Source organism: Myxocyprinus asiaticus, chromosome 21, assembly GCF_019703515.2.
Source record: "Myxocyprinus asiaticus isolate MX2 ecotype Aquarium Trade chromosome 21, UBuf_Myxa_2, whole genome shotgun sequence".
Taxonomy (NCBI): domain Eukaryota; kingdom Metazoa; phylum Chordata; class Actinopteri; order Cypriniformes; family Catostomidae; genus Myxocyprinus; species Myxocyprinus asiaticus.
In genome coordinates, this window is record NC_059364.1 from 4,271,810 (window position 1) to 4,291,689 (window position 19,880).

At 39.0% G+C, this 19,880-nt stretch overlaps 1 protein-coding gene across 2 annotated transcripts in view; it reads left to right on the forward strand.

The window, feature by feature from the left end:
• The window catches only part of LOC127411922 (integrin alpha-9-like), a 137,925-nt gene that overhangs the window by 4,958 nt on the left and 113,087 nt on the right, over positions 1-19,880 (forward strand). For both annotated transcript variants that reach the window (XM_051647831.1, XM_051647832.1), the window contains exons 2-3: positions 707-834; positions 17,141-17,247. In XM_051647831.1, coding sequence (XP_051503791.1) covers positions 707-834; positions 17,141-17,247 — 235 coding nt within the window. The remainder of the gene's footprint in view (positions 1-706; positions 835-17,140; positions 17,248-19,880) is intronic.

Genomic DNA, 19,880 nt, shown 5'->3' on the forward strand with positions numbered 1-19,880 from the left:
ACATTTCACACATTTCTTTTAAACCTCTAGAGACTTTATACAGATGTGAAGTGTTTCTTCCAAGGTCTGTCCTAAATTTTAAGGGGAAACTGTGGCCAGCGCTCATCATTGTGTTTTCTTCAGTAGAGGAGTGATGTAGTGCTTACATCACTGAGTTAGAGAGCTAAAGCATGACAATATGACAAGGCAAAATTACTTCCAGTCCTAATTCATTTATTGGACATCCTTATTATCCTTGCATAGCACCTAAAGTACAGACTTACAACGAATAGTAGTTATGTTTTCACTTATTTACATCATTACATAGCTCTTCTTAATATATTGCCTAATGTCTCGTCCCATGCAACTAAACCTTATTCTGAAGTTATTTAGCAAAGTTTCATAATAAGCGTCTTGAAAAACAGGACTTTCTTGGTTTGCATCATTCAAGACTGATATTGGTAACATTTGATTAGTAGTACAAATAATAATTAGAAATGTCCAACTTTTTCATATGATGACCACAATGTATACAAAATAATAATCTGTTAAACTATATCCAATTATGTTTGCTAATGATATGTAAATGAATGTTATTACAGAGTGTTTCCCCAAATATTTGATATACATCAACAGAAGATTTACTGTTATGTCTGAGATCAGATGGTGAGTGTGTATCTGTGTTGTCGTATATTGTGACCATGTGTTCTCCTCCTGATATTTGCAGGATTGTGGTGGGGGCTCCCAGAGCAAAATCATCTTTCAGCAGTTCGGTTCAGTCACCCGGAGCCATCTACAAGTGTCGCATCCGCAACAACCCAGAGCAACGCTGTACCGAGATGGACCTCGGAAGAGGTGTGTATCTACATAGAATCTGACAAGCAGCATGTGCCGTCACTGATGACATCACAGAGCATAGTTACAAAACCCACCAAAGTACAGGGAGTCACTGTTGACCAGAGTCATGTAGTGGACAATGAGCTTGACACAGTGGCATCTGCAAACAAATGCTGCAGGGGCTTTTTTCAGAACTAACTTCACCTTTCTGAGCCTTTTTTGCTGTGACTTTTAGCCAACTGGTTTCAAGGTGATTTTGATAAAACAACAGAAACACGGTGAAGTTAAGCATATTAACTATGGACATGTTCCACTAATGTTTAACAACCAGAATTCAAGTGTCCAAATGCGTTTTATATCCATTATAAACATATCTATTGTTTTATCTTTCCAATTGAAAAGTGTGCTTGTGCTATCATTCTTTAAAATAAAGGCCACTTGCTTTAGTATTTTGTTATCTAGTGCAACAACATTCATACATTTATAAGTGTGCCCTAATGTCCAAATACTTTTGAGGGGCACTGTATACTGTAGGGGAGACCGGGGCTGGTTGTCACTTTTTACTACATGCAGTTAATATTTCTTAGAGTAGGTTTATTTTTGAAAGTCAATTTCATATTCTTGGGTACAAAAATACTATTGAAATTATGAATCGTTCTTGCCCAGAAAAAAAGATGCAGTTCACTGAGCACACGTTGACCTTTTGTGACAACATGCCCCCATGAGTGGGGCATGTTGTCACACTGAATGGGGCAAGTTATCACAGTGGAACTTACCACTAAACCAGTAGCGTTGGTTTCTTGTGAACATTGGGGGGTGACAAGGGAATGTGTGTTCCACCATCGCAACCACCAAAACAAAACCGACACTCTTTAAATCATACCTGCATTAAAAAGCCTGTTACAGGCCTTTCAGCAAAATTTTAAACAATTATGAAGTACAAAACGATTCATTAAACTACAAAAATATAAAAGGTAAAGTACAAAAATATCAAATCATTTTGACCAACAAATACTGAAATTGTATAAATGTATGACATTTAAAACACATGTGATAACCTGCCCCTATTTAAATGTGACAACATGCCCCGACCTGACTTTTTGTCCTAAGAGAACACATTTAAATTTTTCAGTAAAAATCTGCCTTCATAATACAGTTGACCCTTGCCTGAATGTGTGCCAGTGTGGTTTGATTATGTTCACTTGTTTACCCAAGATCTTTAAAAAGAAATACGATAATAATATAAATGTAATTTGGAGGGAATAATTCAACAAAAAATATTCAAATTTGAAGTGTTTGAAACCAACATACAAAACCTCTGCTAGAGAAAATGCACATTTGTGCAAACAGACTTTTGACTCCAAATATTATCGTTGTCTTGTGACAACTGCCCCGTGTGACAACTAGCCCCGATCTCCCCATTTGGTCTAATATTGATAACCTCGGTATCGATACTAACTCGATTCTTAGGCAACAAATTAAAAAAAAACCTCAGATGTTTGATGAAATTTCAGAAAATTTTTGACAAAAAAAACTGCATAAAGTCTTATAATTAAAAGTTATGCATTTTCTGTTTTCATTTTTCTGGATTCCATGTTAAATGTTTTAATTAAATTTTATGATCGAATTGTGTTTAATCAAATACATACTGTACAGCTTTGACCAAATTCAAATAGAATAATTTATAAATAATTATTTTTGGTAAAAAGCAAAAAAGATGCACAACAAAGCTTTACAATATTAATGAAAACATTAAATGAAAACAATCTGATTACCTGAGGCCGCCATGGCTGAATCACAACATGCTGATATTCAGTACTGGTATTCAGCTTTTGTGATATTGTTTACAGATAATAATACTAATAATATAACTGTAACAGTCTAAGGATGGGCAAGGAGGAGGCGGGAACCGGCTGAACAGTAAACATATACTTTAATGATATAAATTAACTTAAAACAACATAAAACATAAGGACACAGACACACATGCAGTGCGGCCATGAGCGTCTCTCTCTCTCTCTCCAACTGGCATCTCCGGGCACCCGTTATCTCGCTCTCCAGCTGATCAGCTGATTCAGCGTCGGCCGTGCTCCATCATGGCCCGGCCACGCCCTCCTCCTCGTCACACTCCTCCCCCGCCCGATTCAGGCTGGGGTGCCACCGGTCTGACTAACTCCCCCCCCCATCTCTGGGGGGGAGACGCTGCCCTTCTGGCTGTTCTGTCAGCTGGTGGTCCACCCCGCCTCCTGTGAACCTGGGGGAGAGATGAGGGGAAGCGTGGGGAGAGGGAAAGGGCAAGCGGAGACACAGAGAGAGAGAGAGAGAGAGAGAGAGAGAGAGGAGAGAGAGAGAAGAACTTGCTCGCCGGCTCCCAGACGCGTTGTCGCCCGGTCCTCAACCACTCCTCCGCCCTCTGGCAGACACCAGCTCGCTCCTCCCCCGGCGGACGGCAATGAGTCCTCCGGCCCCTGGCGGACGTAACCGCTCCTCCCCTTCTCGGCAGATGGCCGCAGTTCCTCCAGCTCTCGGTGGCCGGCAGTGACCCCTCCGTCCCCAGGCAGATGGCCGCGGCTGCTTCCCTGGCAGATGGCAGCGGCGAGGCGTTTGACGCTGGCATTGAACAGAGGGTTGATGTCTTGATTCAACTCATGTAAAATGTGCTTTACAATGACCAAAGGACATTATTGAAATTCAAAATTATTATTATTAGGCTATTATTGTTGTATTTTCTTACAAAAGTCATGCTAAGCAGTTTAAATACTGTTGGAAAATCATACAGTACACCTGCTTTGTTCTTATAATGCTTAAACATTCTACTGAAGTCAGTAGATTTGGAGTCATACAAGTTTCAATGAAGGAGAAGGACGTTATTGAAACTCACTGTTATTAGACTATTATTGTTGTCTTTTTGGATGAAAAGTCATGCTCAAACTGAAGGAAAACTACAGATTTGCTTTGTTCTTATAATGCTTAAATACTATAAAGTCTCTTGGCAGATTTCGGCCGTGAACATCTCAAAATGATTCAATGACTCCCTCTTTGCACATAAGATGCTCATTTGTCACCACCTAATAACATTTCCAGAAGGGGTCACTGAACTAATCAGTGAATAAAATTAAACAACTTTGTGACACAGAAGCAAGCCACACCAAAATACCCTTTATTTTTGCAGCTAATTCTGCACAGTTGTGCAGTTAATTTGCTATACTTGAATAATTAAAATCACTGGAATTGGATATTTTAGCTAATTCTTTAAAAAAAAAAAATTTTGTGGACCAGTGATTGTCTTAACTTTTTCGCCCTTCGTGAGTTTGCATCCCTGTAATTTGCTGTGGCATTGCAAGAATTAATTTGCAAGAACAAATCTAAAAATTAGAAAAGGTTTTTTTTTATTACCCAATTAGCGCTCCTGCCATCTGTGACCTCATTATACAGCATACCTACGTGACTTTCAATTTCAAACTTTACAAGTATACATGCTACTAAGACGGACAGAAAAGTTCTTGAAAAGAAAAACTATCGACAATGGTTATGTGGGATAGTGGTGTGCCACGGTATTTTTTATATGTAAAAATTGTGCCGTGGCAGAAAAAAACGTTGGGAAACACTGTACTAGACTGACCGACTGAACACACAAGACCGACTAGGTTCACAAGACAAACTGGCACTGGACAACACACGAGGAGGCTAAAATAGGGAGAGAAATCAAATGGGTTAACGGGACAGGTGAGGCAAATGAACTAATAATAAGCAAACAAGGAGGCGGGGTATGACATAAGACAGAGAGAGACACGTGACAATGCAGAAACAAAACAAAGCCATGTGCTCTCACAAGACAACAAAATATACCCCCTGGCAGGGGAATGGCCTCCGTAGCCATGAACACTGGCAGTGACTGGGGAATGGCCATCGTGGCCGTGAGAACTGGCAGCTGGAACTGGGAAACGACCTCCATGGCCGTGGGCACCGGCAATGGCAAGGGAGTGTCCTCCTTGGTCGTGAACACAGGCAGTGACAGAGGAATGACCTCCATGGTCGTGAGCATGGGCAGTGATGGGGAACGACCTCCATGGTCGTGGGCACTGGCACTGACAGGGGAACAGCCTCCATGGCTGTGAGCACAAGCAGTGACAGGGGAATGACCTCCGTGGTTGAGGTCACTGGCAGTGGCAGGGGAATGACCTCCGTGGCCATGAGCACTGGCAGTGACAGGGAAACAGCCTCTGTGGCTGTGAGCACAGGCAGTGACAGGGGAACGACCTCCATGGTATGACGTAAGACAGAGAGACACGCGGCAATGCAGAAACAAAACAAAGCCACATGATCTCACAAGACAACAAAACACCCGAATGGCATGAGCACACATTGACAGCTCACGACCCGGGCGCGCCACAGACCGAAACTGAACCAGACAGTGAAGTCAGGATCCAGACACCATGCTCCGGACATGAAACACAAGACAGCTCGCGACCCGTGCACGCAGTGCAATGCGAGCAAAATGCAAGGCGCACCCGTGTTCGCGCAAGAGACATAAAATATTGCGAGTGCATGCCGCCAAGATGACATAAGCGCGATGCACCCACTTCAATAACAGACAGAACATGGAGCATGAGTGTCTGGATCCCGACACAGACCGAAACCGAACCAGACAGGGAGTCAGGATCCAGACATCATGCTGCGGACGTGTAGGTAAACAACTTCGCTAAATGGATAACAGATAAACATCCATCCAGACTGCAGCAATGCCATCCTGAACTGCGTGATTGTGACTGACTGAACTGAACAGCATCCTCAGCCAGAAAACGTGACAGACGGTACGTCTTTCCTGTGTTTACGGACATGATGTCATGACGCAAAGAGGAACGACATAAGCCAGCAATTTCGTGCCAAATCTGACCCTACAGCTCAAAATACAAATCATTTTTATTGGCTTACCGAAATGAATCGGGGTAAGGTAAACACATTGTTTTGAACACTAATTGTTTATGTACTTAATCAATAATGGCAATTTGTTCATTTTTAACCAAAATATCTTACATAGTGCAGCTTTAAATAAAGCTCTCTTTTCAGCGGGACTTTTATTTTGAAAGACCTTTGAAGTTCTTCATTTTTTTGAAGGGTTTGTTATATCAAACTTCCCGTGACTCGCGAGCTGAAATCTCCGGTGAAAAGGTCATTTGAGAGTACACAGCGGTTTATACACTAAACACTACCCTAACATACGTGTTGTTGCATTGTACAGTGCATTCAGAAAGTATTCAGACCCCTTCATTTTTCCCCCACATTTTATGTTGCAGCCTTATGTTAAAATGCTTTAAATTATTATTTTTTTTCACATAAATCTACACTCCATACCCCATAATGACAAAGCAAAAACCAGATTTTTGATAACTTTGCAAATTTATTAAAAAGAAAAAACTGAAATATCACATTTACATAAGTATTCAGACCCTTTGCTATGACACTTGAAATTTAGCTCAGATGCATCCCATTTCTCTGGATCATCTTTGAGATGTTCTACCTGTGTCAAGTTCAATTGATTGGACATGATTTGGAAAGGCACACACCTGTCCATATAAAGTTTTACAGCTGAAAATGCATATCAGAGCAAAAACCAAGCCATGAGGTCAAAAGAACTGCCTGCAGAGCTCAGAGGCAGGATTGTGTCGAGGCACAGATCTGGAAAAGGCTACAAAAATATTTTGGCTGATTTGAAGGTTCTCAAGAGCACAGTGGCCTCCATAATTCTTAAATGGAAGTTTGGAACAACCAAGACTCTTCCTAGAGCTGGCCGCTGGCCAAACTGAGCAATCGGGGGAGATGGGCCTTGGTAAGAGAGGTGACCAAGAACCCGATGGTCACTCTGGTTGAGCTCCAGAGATCATGTGTGGAGATGGGAGAAACTTGCAGAAGGAGAGCCATCACTGAAACACTCCACCGATCTGGGCTTTATGGCAGAGAGGCCAGACAGAAGCCTCTCCTCAGTGCAAGACACAGAACAAAAGCACTTAAAGGACTCTCAGACTGTGAGAAACGAGATTCTCTATTCTGATGAAATGAAGATTGAACTGTTTGGCCTCAATTCCAAGCATCATGTCTGGAGGAAAACAGGCACCACTTATCACCTGCACAATACCATCCCAACGGTGAATCATGGTGGTGGTAGCATCATGCTGTGGGGGTGTTTTTCAGCAGCAGGGACTGGGGGACTGGTCAGGGTTGAAGGAAAGCTGAACGCAGCAAAATACAGAGATATCCTTAATGAAAACCTGGTTCAGAGTGCTCAGGACCTCAGACTGGGCCAAAGGTTCACCTTCCAACAGGACAATGACCCTAAGCACACAACTCTGTGAATGTCCGTAAGTGGCCCAGCCAGAGCCCGGACTTGAACCCAATCGAACATCTCTGGAGAGACCTGAAAATGGCTGTCCACCGACGGTCCCCATCCATACTGACAGAGCTTGAGAGGATCTGCAGAGAAGAATGGCAGAAAATCCCCAAATCCAGGTGTGCAAAGCTTGTCGCATCGTACCCAAAAATACTTGATGCTGTAATCGCTGCCAAAGGTGATTCAACTAAGTACTGAATTAAGGGACTGAATACTTATGTCAATGTGATATTTCAGTTTTGTTCTTTTTAATAGATTTTCAAAGTTATCAAAAATATGGTTTTTGCTTTGTCATTATGGGGTATGGAGTGTAGATTGATGTGAAAAAAAAATTAATAATTTAAAGCATTTTAGCATAAGGCTGCAACATAGCAAAATGTGAACAAAAATTAAGGGGTCTGAATACTTTCTGAATATACTGTAATTGCATTTAAAGTACCTGACTTAAATTACATATGCAGTTACACTGTTAACCTGACCTCTAAACCTAACCCAAACCTAACCCTAAACCTACCCGTACCTCAACCTTAGTAGCAGCAAATCTGAATCTTGTGAGAATTTTGCAGAACAACATGTAGTTACACAATGAATACATTGTATTGTATGTATTTTAATGTTGGTACATTGTTGTTAAAGACTCATAATATAAAGTGTGACCAACTGATATGTGAGCACCTCACATATCATCTTATCTTATGTTATGTTTTTTAAGAGATTCATATGCCTCTTAACTTGTAAAAGGGAAGTGCTGTAATCAACACATCCTGTGTGAGACAAGTGTGCTTGTGTTTGACAGCATCAGCTCCAATGAAAATCAAACAATTGCTGCCTAACTGCACAGTCAAATCACCCTGTAACCACAGCAGAGTAAAATAACAGAACTGTTTAACATGGGTAGTTTAAACCAAACCACTGTACCACTGAAATTACTGTAATCATGGAGTATGGACCTGTCAATATTTGAAAACCTGCTTTGGATGGACATTTAAATGGCTCTGTTTGGCTTGTTTTGGTTATGAAAACATGTTTCACTCTTTAGTTGTTATTAATCATAAAAACAAGACTGTTATCTTATCCTATTTTTTCCTATTAACCCTTGTTATACTAACACTCATTTTCAGAACTGATAGCTGTTAGAAATGCTCATTTCCTATTATAAACACGTAATGTTAGTCATAGGCATCAACTGATACAGTGATTCTGTTTTTGTGATGGACAGCAGTTTTTCCTTTGAAAACAATGCCATTATTAGAGGTGTTTGCTAAGGCAAGCATCACTATTACTGTTGCTCATATTTGTGATTTGTACAAAACCCTAAGACTTTAAACTTTGGCACGTAACTCTGAATTTTTGTGCCACAGACATGAATGATACCTCAAATTGCTTGGCTTTTTGAATAGAGGCATACATTTTCTTCGAAAAATATTTGCAATTCATTTTTAATTAATTTTAAGCCACAACACAATGAAAATAAGCCACAACACAACGACATTAAGCCACAACACAACGGAAATTAACCACAACACAATTAAATTAAGCCACAACACAACGGAAATAAGCCACAACACAACAGAAATAAGCCACAACACAATTAAATTAAGCCACAGCACAATGAAAATAAGCCAAAACACAATGAAATTAACCACAACACAATGGAAATTAACCACAACACAATGAAATTAACCACAACACAATGAAATTAAGCCACAACACAACGGAAATAAGCCACAACACAATGGAAATTAACCACAACACAATTAAATTAAGCCACAACACAACGGAAATTAACCACAACACAACGGAAATTAACCACAACACAATGAAATTAAGCCACAACACAATGGAAATTAACCACAACACAATGAAATTAACCACAACACAATGAAATTAAGCCACAACACAATGAAATTAAGCCACAACACAACGGAAATTAACCACAACACAACGGAAATTAACCACAACACAATGAAATTAAGCCACAACACAACGGAAATTAACCACAACACAACGGAAATTAACCACAACACAACGGAAATTAACCACAACACAATGAAATTAAGCCACAACACAACGGAAATTAACCACAACACAATGAAATTAAGCCACAACACAACGGAAATTAACCACAACACAATGAAATTAACCACAACACAATGAAATTAAGCCACAACACAACGGAAATTAACCACAACACAACAGAAATTAACCACAACACAACGGAAATTAACCACAACACAATGAAATTAAGCCACAACACAACGGAAATTAACCACAACACAACGGAAATTAACCACAACACAATGAAATTAAGCCACAACACAATGGAAATAAACCACAGCACAATGGAAGTAAGACACAACACAATGGAAATGAGCCACAAAAACAAAAATAAGCCATAACAGAAATAAACCACAGAAAATAAGGCACAACACAACAGAAATAAACCACAGAACAATGAAATTAAACCACAACACAACGGAAATAAGCCACAACACAATGGAAATTAACCACAACACAATTGAAATTAAGCCACAACACAATGGAAATTAACCACAACACAATGAAATTAACCACAACACAACAGAAATAAGCCACAACACAACTAAATTAAGCCACAACACAACGGAAATAAGCCACAACGCAACTAAATTAAGCCACAGCACAACGGAAATAAGCCACAACACAACGGAAATTAACCACAACACAACACAATGGAAATTAACCACAGCACAATGGAAATAAGCCACAACACAACAAAATTAAGCCACAACACAATGGAAATAAACCACAGCACAATGGAAGTAAGACACAACACAATGGAAATGAGCCACAAAAACAAAAATAAGCCATAACAGAAATAAACCACAGAAAATAAGGCACAACACAACAGAAATAAACCACAGAACAATGAAATTAAACCACAACACAACAGAAATAAGACACAATACAACAGAAAAGCCACAACACAAAAAAAAAAAAATCCACAACAGATATACACCACAGAAAATAAGGCACAACACAAAAGAAATAAGGCACAGAACAACGGAAATAAGCCATAACACAATGAAATAAAGCCAAAACACAATGGAATAAAGCTTGAATTAAATAATGATCTCACCTGCATTAAGTCAGAATTAAAATTCTGTGTTTAAAATTTTTTTCTGTTAATTTTGTTTTGTTGTTGCTTAATTTAGTTGCGCTGTGGTTTATTTCTATTGTGTTTTCAACTTTTCTTTGCTTTGCAAACGTTGTTATGTTGTGCACCCCTGGGCCACCGTAATAAAGTCACAAATATAGACTTCAAATCTGTGAAATCAGTTTAAATGTGTATGTAAATGGCTGTTGCGTTCTGTAGAAATCTGTCTGGCTCCTGAAGTATTTTGATAGAAATGATGAATGGTTTTGCTAATATTTTCCAAGCGCCGGGGCCAAGAATCCAATATGTAGAAATCTCTTGGAGCTCGATGAGTCCTTTTCTTGTGGTGCAGAGAAGAGAGTGGTTTATGTGGCTTTAATACACACACTCCTGCTTACGCTGTGTATAACTGACAGAACACACATGAGTAAATGAGGCATGCCAGCAGACCTGGGGCCACAGCTTTGAGTTCACAAGAATCATATGGGATGAAATCTCTCAGGGACCCCCTCGTGAAATATCCCTACTGGTTTGGGGGAAACTAGTGTCAGTTTCTCTGAAGGTGTATTAAAGGAGCAGTTCACTGAAAATGAAAATTCTTTCATCATTTTGTCACTGTATGCTGTCATTGTACAAGAAAAAGCAGCCTTTTGTGTTCCACAGAAGTTTGGAACAACAAGAGAATGTTCATTTTCGGGTGTGCTATCCCTCGTTTAAGGTTTGTTATAAAGGTCTGTTGTCAATTTATGAAGAATGTTATGTCTTATATCACAATACCATGGCTAGACATTTACTCATCCGCCTGGAAACACAAAATAATTTATTGGTTACAAGATGGTTTTGATCTTGACAATTGCAAGCATATTTTGAGAAATTCTTTAGCTGTGTACTGATTTTCTCCAGCAAGATCTTATCTTTTCACAACCTTTTACATTTGTAGCTTTTATTGAAGTTCATTACTGGTAAAGTGAAATGATATATTCCTACTGTTTTGTAACCCTCAGTTGTTATGGGATAATAACTCCCTAGTCTCTAGAACATCTCTTTATTAAATACAGCAATTATGTTATTTCTTTCTAAAGGAACACAGAGCCCATTCAAAGCCATATTCAGGGAGAGTAATTATGTTCTGTTTTAGATTAATAGCATTGTGATTGTCTGTGTGATGATAGCATGAGGTATACTTATAATCAACATTATGCCACAAATGCTATCAATAGATCTGAACTTGTAATAAAACATTAGACCATACCTTTAATATATCTGCCTGGCTTCCAACCATATAGCGTTCAGTTTATAGCATTCTGTTGTCCAATGACCTAAAGAGAGGATTATTTACTGTGTTATAGACACCATTTTCAACAAACGTTGCTAAACAGGTTTTATTATCATAAGATATAAGAAATTTGCTTAAAAATGAGTATTTATCAGTATGTGTGTACACCTTCCTGTCGCAGCAATGTTTCCGCCTGAGTTTCCAAGTTGGCAGTCCAACTTCAAGTGGAGTTATATTGCACTTTTCCAAGTAGGAAGTTGGAAATATGACTTTTCCGAGTTGAGCTCAGCAAAAGTGTCTTGATCAAGGGCACAGTTGTGAATGTTCAAGGATGAAGCCTTGTGGGGTTTGACTCTACATCCTTTTGGTTTCTTGCATTTTTTTAACCCCTACGCCTCACCACTACACACAATTCTAAGTATTTCGGCTATAACCATATCATAGACTGTGTAACAAAGTGAAAGGGAAAGGAAGAGGCGAGAACTGGCTTGACAATATAAATAATCTTTTAGGTTATTTATCTAGCCTGCTCAGTGCATCCACTTGAAAGCTAACAAACTCATTGACTATTTATACACAGACACTAATTGCAATTTAAAAAGCCACAGGTGTGGGAAATTAACCTTTAATTGCCATTTAAACCTGTGTGTGTCACCTTGTGTGTCTGTAACAAGGCCAAACATTCAAGGGTATGTAAACTTTTGATCAGGGCCATTTGGGTGATTTCTGTTATCATTATGATTTAAAAAGGAGCCAAAAAACTATGTGATAATAAAGGCTTCATTTGATCACTATCCTTAAATAAAGACAGTTTTTTTGCATGATCAGTCATATTTTCAAAATCAATGCCAAAATTTCACAATTTCTGCCAGGGTATGCAAACTTTTGAGCACAACTGTATGTGGTGGAAATTCTGTAATAAAGTACTCAAGAAATTGTGGTGAATTTCTGTAAGTTTAATACAAGCGGACTCAAACCATACAGAGAAAATCACTCTTCAGGTAATGAACAAATGAAACCCCCAAACTCTCTAGCCTATATGGGCCCTAGGATGTAGCTGGATTCAATCACCCTGCATTTCTGATAACAGACTGACATACACAGTATAATTTGTAGAGGTGTAACGATCCATCGATCTAGACCGATACATCGATCCAATGACCAACGATCCAATGTTATCGATACAACGCGTAAATATCGATATAGACATTTTTTAAGATGTACCTTTATTTTAATACTCTCATGTCAGCCACATCCGTACAAATTTCCGCCAGGCGATGAAGCAACCTTATTACATTCATTTGACTTTATGAGCGCTAAATATGAACCTCGACAACACCATCTGTTACTTGTCAGATAAGCACAAGGATGCAGGGGTTGTGCAAGGTTACTCTTGTCTTCAGAAATGCAGAAACGCAGTATGAGAGTATAAGTTTCCTTAGTTCATATATGATTATGAATAAACATGTATATATTGTAAAATTTCTATTACAACATAATAAGTACATTGTATCAAATGATTAATTACATAGTAGTTAAAGACACCTAATATAAAGTGGGTCCATATATATACAATATTATCACTTAGTTGCCATGACAACGTAAACCCTGTAGAACAGATATTTTATCATGCTAAAATCATGTTAACACCTACTTTATAATGTTTACGTCTTGTGGCTATACTTTTAAAACTGTATGCATTTTAATGTTTATGGACTGACCCATTCACTTATTTTATTGTACATGCATTACTGTAACCAGTATTTTTGTTCTTTTTATAGAAACGAGGAACAAGTCAACAACCATAATCAACATTATGATACAAATGCTGTAGATTGAGCTAAACTTGTACTGAACCTGGAACATTCCTTTAACAAAACACCCTGTCTGCACCGGATGTGAGCGATGCCGCATCCTAACGCCTTGGGACTGTCCATTCAAATGTCATTTCCAAAATTTACCAACCGCCTTGGATAATAAATTAGCATTGTTTTGGTCATCAGCCAGTCTACTCTAAATATTGGCATTGGCCATTGAAAAACTCCTATTGACAGACCACCAATTATGTTCGTTTAGTGTAAAAGTGATCTGCTCCAGAGTCAAAGGAATAGTTCACCCAAAAATGAAAATTCTCTCATTATTCACTTACCCTGTTGCCATCCCAGATGTATATTACTGTCTTTCTTCAGCAGAACACAAATGAAGATTTTTAGAAGGAGATAGATCTCTGTCAAGTCCTTATAATGGAAATACACGGGTGCCAGCACTTTGATGGTCCAAAAGTCATATTTAGGCAGCATAAAAGTAATCCACATGACTCCAGTCAATCAGTGAATGTCTTCTATAGTGAATCGATAGGTTTATGTAAGAAGCAAGTCGATAATTAAAACGTTTTTAACTTTAAATCGGTACTTCCATCCAGGGCTCTGATGCAGTCTGAAATGGCCGAACTCTCGCGTGACGTTTGTTCTTCTGTTGTGAATAAGTGCCACTTCCGTATTCTCGCGTGAACTCACCGACATGCTTATGTCACGCAACAGCAGCGTTATGCGTCAGCTGCTGGTAGGAAGTTAATTAAAGTTAATAACGTTTTAATTATCGATTTATTTTTTACACAAACGTATTGATTTGCTTCAGAAGACATTCATTGATGGACTGGAGTCGTGTGGATTACTTTTATGCTGCCTTACTATGACTTTTGGATGGTCAAAGTGCTGGCACCTGTGTACTTCTATTATAAGGACCTGACAGAGCTCTATCTTCGTCTAAAAATCTTCATTTGTGTTCTGCTAAAGAAAGACAGTCACAGACATCTGGGATGGCATCAGGGTAAGTGAATAATGAGAGAATTTTCATTTTTTGGTGAACTATCCTTTAAGCATTCAATCAATTTTCAGATTGCTTTGCATCCTCCATTAACCAACCTTCCATTGTAGCTGACCTTGACGATCAAAAGCAGAGATAGCTAGCCACTGTTTTCATTCAGTTATTCTTTAACTGACCAGCACACTCCAGCCTCACATTCGGTCACTGCATACTTCCTAGATTTCGTCTTACTTCTCCTCGGAGAGATCGGGAGATAGGCCATATCCTCGCTGTGCGGTTCACAAGCAGGAGAACACAGCACTCAGGGCCCACGCAGATGCGAAAACAAACACGTCTGTTATAGAAGTGGCCAGGGGTTGGAGATCTGATGATATGTTTGTATTGTGAGGAACATTCCTCTCACTTTCACATTTGAAGTGATAGCCAGCATTTTTCAGAGGGAATTCTTCGCAAGGCTTTCCCGTGGTCTTGACCTTGTGAAATATATCTTAGTGCAATGAGCAGTGTTCTTTGGATGGTGCTTTGCTGCTAATTGCTAAAAATAATGTTTTGTCCACTTCCCAAGAAAACTTAATCTTGGTTTTTGACAGTTTATGTTTTCCTCCTACCTCGAGATCTGGTGCTCCCCTTTATGTGCTTTGGATATTTCACAGCTCTGGGGGCAAAAGCAAGCTTCAAACAACTTGTAAGAGACAAGAACCATTTTTCCTGCCCTTGATAAGTTGCTGTTTTGAAGGTAACAGGTTGCTTTTAGGCAGACTTTATCTAATAGCTCCTAAAAAGACTAAAATATCTAATACTACACTGTGGTTTTCACCAGGGTGTCTTCCTCTTCTCTAGGTTTTGCAATTGCCCTATAAGCCGGAACGTTCCGTATTTTTGCAGAAAGGAAAACGTCCTACATTTTGGCTGCAATAAAGACGTCCTATATTTTGGCCGAAATGAAGACGTTCCATATTTTGGCCGAAATAAAGAAGTCCCGTATTTTGGCCGAAATAAATACATCCCGTATTTTGGCCGAAAGGAAGACATCCTGTATTTTAAAAATGAAGACATCCCATGTTTTGGCCGAAATGAAGCCATCCTGTATTTTTGCCCAAAATTAAGACATCTTGTTTTTTGGCCAAAATGAAGACGTCCTATATTTTGGCTGAAATGAAGATGTTCCATAGTTTGGCTGAAAATGAACGCATCCCATATTTTGTCCCAGAATGAAAGTGTTCTGTATTTTGGCTGAAGTAAAGACGTCCCGTATTTTGGCCGAAATTAAAGATGTCTTCTAATTTGGACAAAAAGAAGAAGTCCCACATTTTGGATGAAAGGAAGATGTCCTGTATTTTGGCCAGCTGGAAGACGTCCTATATTTTGCCCAAAATGAAGATATTTGGTCCTATATTTGGTCTAAATAAAGACATCCAGTATTTTGGCTGAAATGAAGAAGTGTTGTATTTTGGCCGAAATTAAGACGTCTCGTATTTTGGCCGAAATTAAGACTTCCTGTATTTTGGCCGAAATTAAGACGCCCTATAATTGGCCGAAATAAAGACGTCCCATACTTTGGTCAATATAAAGATGTTCCGTATTTTGGCTGAAATGAAGACGTCCCATATTTTGGCCAAAATGAAGGTGTCCCGTATTTTGCCCGAAATGAAGACGTCCCAAAGGCATCCCATATTTTGGCCGAAATTAAGACGTCCCATAATTTGGCCGTAATGTAGACATATTGTATTTTCAGATAAATTAAGACGTCCTGTACTTAGGCCGAAATAAAGACATCATTATACAGGATGCCTACTGCTAAACTTGACAGCATTCTAAGGCATCATAAGCATGCGGTCAACAAAGGTAGTCGGCAACATTATGCCCTCTAAGATACCTTTTTTTAGAAAATCTAAGGCTGCATCACATGGATCCTTCATAAAGAACAGAGCTACAGACTCCGTACAGCTCAGGGCTGATGTGAAGTTTTTTGGTTTTACAATGCTTTATTCAGTCATACTGAAGCTGGATGGGAGTTGAACAGACATCAGAGTTCAATCAGGCATTTCATAGACTAAGTCTGTGAGTTTCTTCACTAATGTTGCCAGTCTGTTAAGACACGGAAGAGAAAATAACCAGAGCCAAAGAAAACAGCCACTGTCCCGGGAGCCATCGCTCTCTCTGCCTCCTGTGGATAATCACCGTCTGCCCCTCAGAGCGGGAGCCACAGTCGCTGAATGCTCATAGATAAACATTAAAGCTGACCCTTGTGTTTGGATAAACTCCCTGCAGGGATAACACGCCTTTACTCATAAATTCTCTCTTTTTAAGAGTTTCGTGACAAAAAAAAAAAAAAGCTAAATAAAAATGTGATATTTTAAAAATAGAATTTCTGTACTTAATGATTCTCCAAGTAGGGCACAAGTGTATTGTGGTCGCTGGAGTTCATAAACTTTCATATATTCACATTTGATACTCATGAGATTCACATTTCAAAGATTTTGTCCTCTTACTAACCCTTTTGTTCTGTCTGTAATAAAACAACACAAGAGTATTGTCTATATTCCGGCATATCAGACTGTCTCTAACATTGACTGTCTGAAACAGTTTTTTCAGGTTGTCTAATCTCAGTCAGAGGGGTTTTACTGTATTTCTTTTTACAGATGGAGATCTTTGTCTGTTGGCTACAGCAATGTTGTTTTCTTCTTACTTTTCTTAGGAAATAAGCAGCGAGAGTCTTGCGGGAAGACTTGTCAAGGCGACAGGAACAATGAGTGGATGGGGGTCAGCTTGGCACGACAGGACAAACCCAACGGCAAAATTCTGGTTTGTTCCATCACAACACAAAAAAACAAATGCCAATGTCTTACGCACTATGTTGGAATTGCTTGCAACCAACTGTGGGTGAAAATTGCTCTGGTCAGATGATAAAACGAATGGCTCCGAATCTAAATTCTAATTGAAAAAGTTGTGTTTGAAGTGATTGTAAAATAAGCGCACATCTGTTTGTGTTACATGCCAATTATTTGTTACGACTATTACGCCATGTCTTAACCAGGCGTGATACAGCGATTAAAGCTATCTGTTCCAGTTAAATGTTAGTTATTTGTACATTTTAGTCACGCTGCAACATGCAGCAAGCGACAGGACATTCTGTTGATTGCTTGGTTTCTATTAATGCCATGTCACTTCGGATAGCCCCACCCATTTTGAAATTTAAGTGGTCCAAAATCCTTCTCCACAAAACAGTACATTAAACATCAAATGTCTTCTGATTTTGATGCTCAACATTGATCCGGCTCATCTAGCTCTAACTATATACTGTATTGTTACAGCCATTGATTTAAATATTGATTGAACTTTTTGAATGCTTTTTATTTAAACCTTTGCTTTATAGTTCATTTATCGTCTGCTGATTCTACATGCATCAACATTGATGTCTTTTGCTGTTGCCCTTGTTTAGTAAAAGGCAAAGGCTTTGCGTAAAATTTTGTGTTGTGCTTAATAACACCCTTTTACCATGATAAAATCACTTTAGTGCACAACCTCTTTTGTCTTATTGCTTTATTATTCAATCTGTACATAGAACATGTAGGCAGTGTTTACACTGGGAATGCAGACTATAGAGGAAACGTGTTCAAAACATTATTTACATGAAACGTGAAGATGAAAGACTCGTTCAGCAGGTAATTATGGTCAACATTGTCCAGATGTTTGTGTAGTGATTTAAGTCGTGGCAGTATTGAGTGATGTTGTGCATAAAACACTTTAAAATTACCACTGGAAAATGGATGTATTTCATCAATGGGGGTCTCCTTAGAGTTCAGTAATTTTTATGAATTAAAAACGATCTCAAGGATATGTCATTTCAACCCTTGTTTCAAAATTTTTGTTTCTTAACAACCTCTAACGATTGAAATTGTAATCTTCTCAGCAGTTGTTTAATTCAAGCCACATCGACTTGTAAAACACCGGGAGAAACTGAAGCCATCATTGTTACAAATATCTTTCACGTACACCGCGTTGTTAAACTCCAGCTGTTCGGCACATCAAGAGAAAGCAAGGCTGTTGCACTCGGAGCTCACCATGGGCCCTGAGCATTTGAAGTGGGGCTGTTCTCTCTTGATGACTAATTGGAGACCTGGAATAGACACTTTAACTGGACACACAAGTCAAACATGGCATTAGCACCAATCACAGACAGTTTTTCTCTCATTGAGGGATAGCAGGGTTTGTTATGGCTTAGGTTGTGTCGTGGTGGTCCGACTCAAGGGCAGAGCCCTAGTTATGTCTTTACTGAAGAACCCTGCAGTGGGTGATGAGGCCCTGAGCTTCTTACAGAGCCTCCAGTGGTTTATGATGGGCATCTTGCAGGAAGGCTGGATCAGGGTGGTCTGGAGGAGGCAAGGACACTTTCAGCATTATTTGCTTTCATCTTTGAAGGCAAAGAGGCGGAAGTATGGTGATTATGGAGAGATCACATAATAGTTGTGTGTTGTAATTATGATGATTATGATTATGCAGTAGATGGGAGCAATGTAGGCATTTGTGAGTGTTATAATGGCAAATAATATTGTAAAGAGGTTGAAGTAGGTTAAGCCACAAAGGCCTGTGTGTTACAGTCATTTTTCTACCATGTAACCATGGTAAAATCAGCGTAATGCCTGTGGTGTAACAGCAAAATATTTGGAAAAATGTGAAGAGGAAAAACAGTTTTGTTTCAGAACCCATGCATATTATGCAATGTACAGATCATGCAATTTTGTAAGTATTGAAACATGCCATTTTTCTAATTGAATTAATTGTTTAAATTCTAACATAAAAGGATGGCAGGGTCATTTTATAAGGTTAGAATAGAAAAAAAAAATGCCCCTGGAAATCAAATATTGCCCCTTAAATGAAAAAGTTAGTTTCTGACCCTGGTTCCATCTGACCTATACAGGAATTGAGAAAAATAGCCCCCGTGAGATTTAGGTGAGTTTGTTGTCAAATTTCAGACATTTTAGTGTTTCGAGTTTTATTCCCCCCCCCCAAAAGTGCGTAAAACCCCCCATATGAGCCGTGCATGGGGGAATTCCCCCTCATTTTCAGAAATGAATTTCAGGCCCTGTTAACACTGTAGTGGATGACTTGTAAGGCAATACATTTTAAAGTTTGCATTACATAACTAAATACATTTACAAGCTTGTTCGACCGCGATCAAATTGTGCAGTAGCTCAACTGATAGGTTTGAGTGGGTACGAGTCCTGAAGAGCCCACGAGTCGACACGTGAGCCGAAAGTTTCACAGAAGCACCACAAAATGATGTGGTTGCTTCAGTTATTGTTTTTCATCTCACATTTGCTTGTTATGACACTATTGGTTAGGTTTAGGTTTAAGGTTTCGGGTAGGGAGGACGATTATGTTGATTTAAAACTCGATAAGAGCATTAACCTTCTAAACATAAACATCATCTGTTT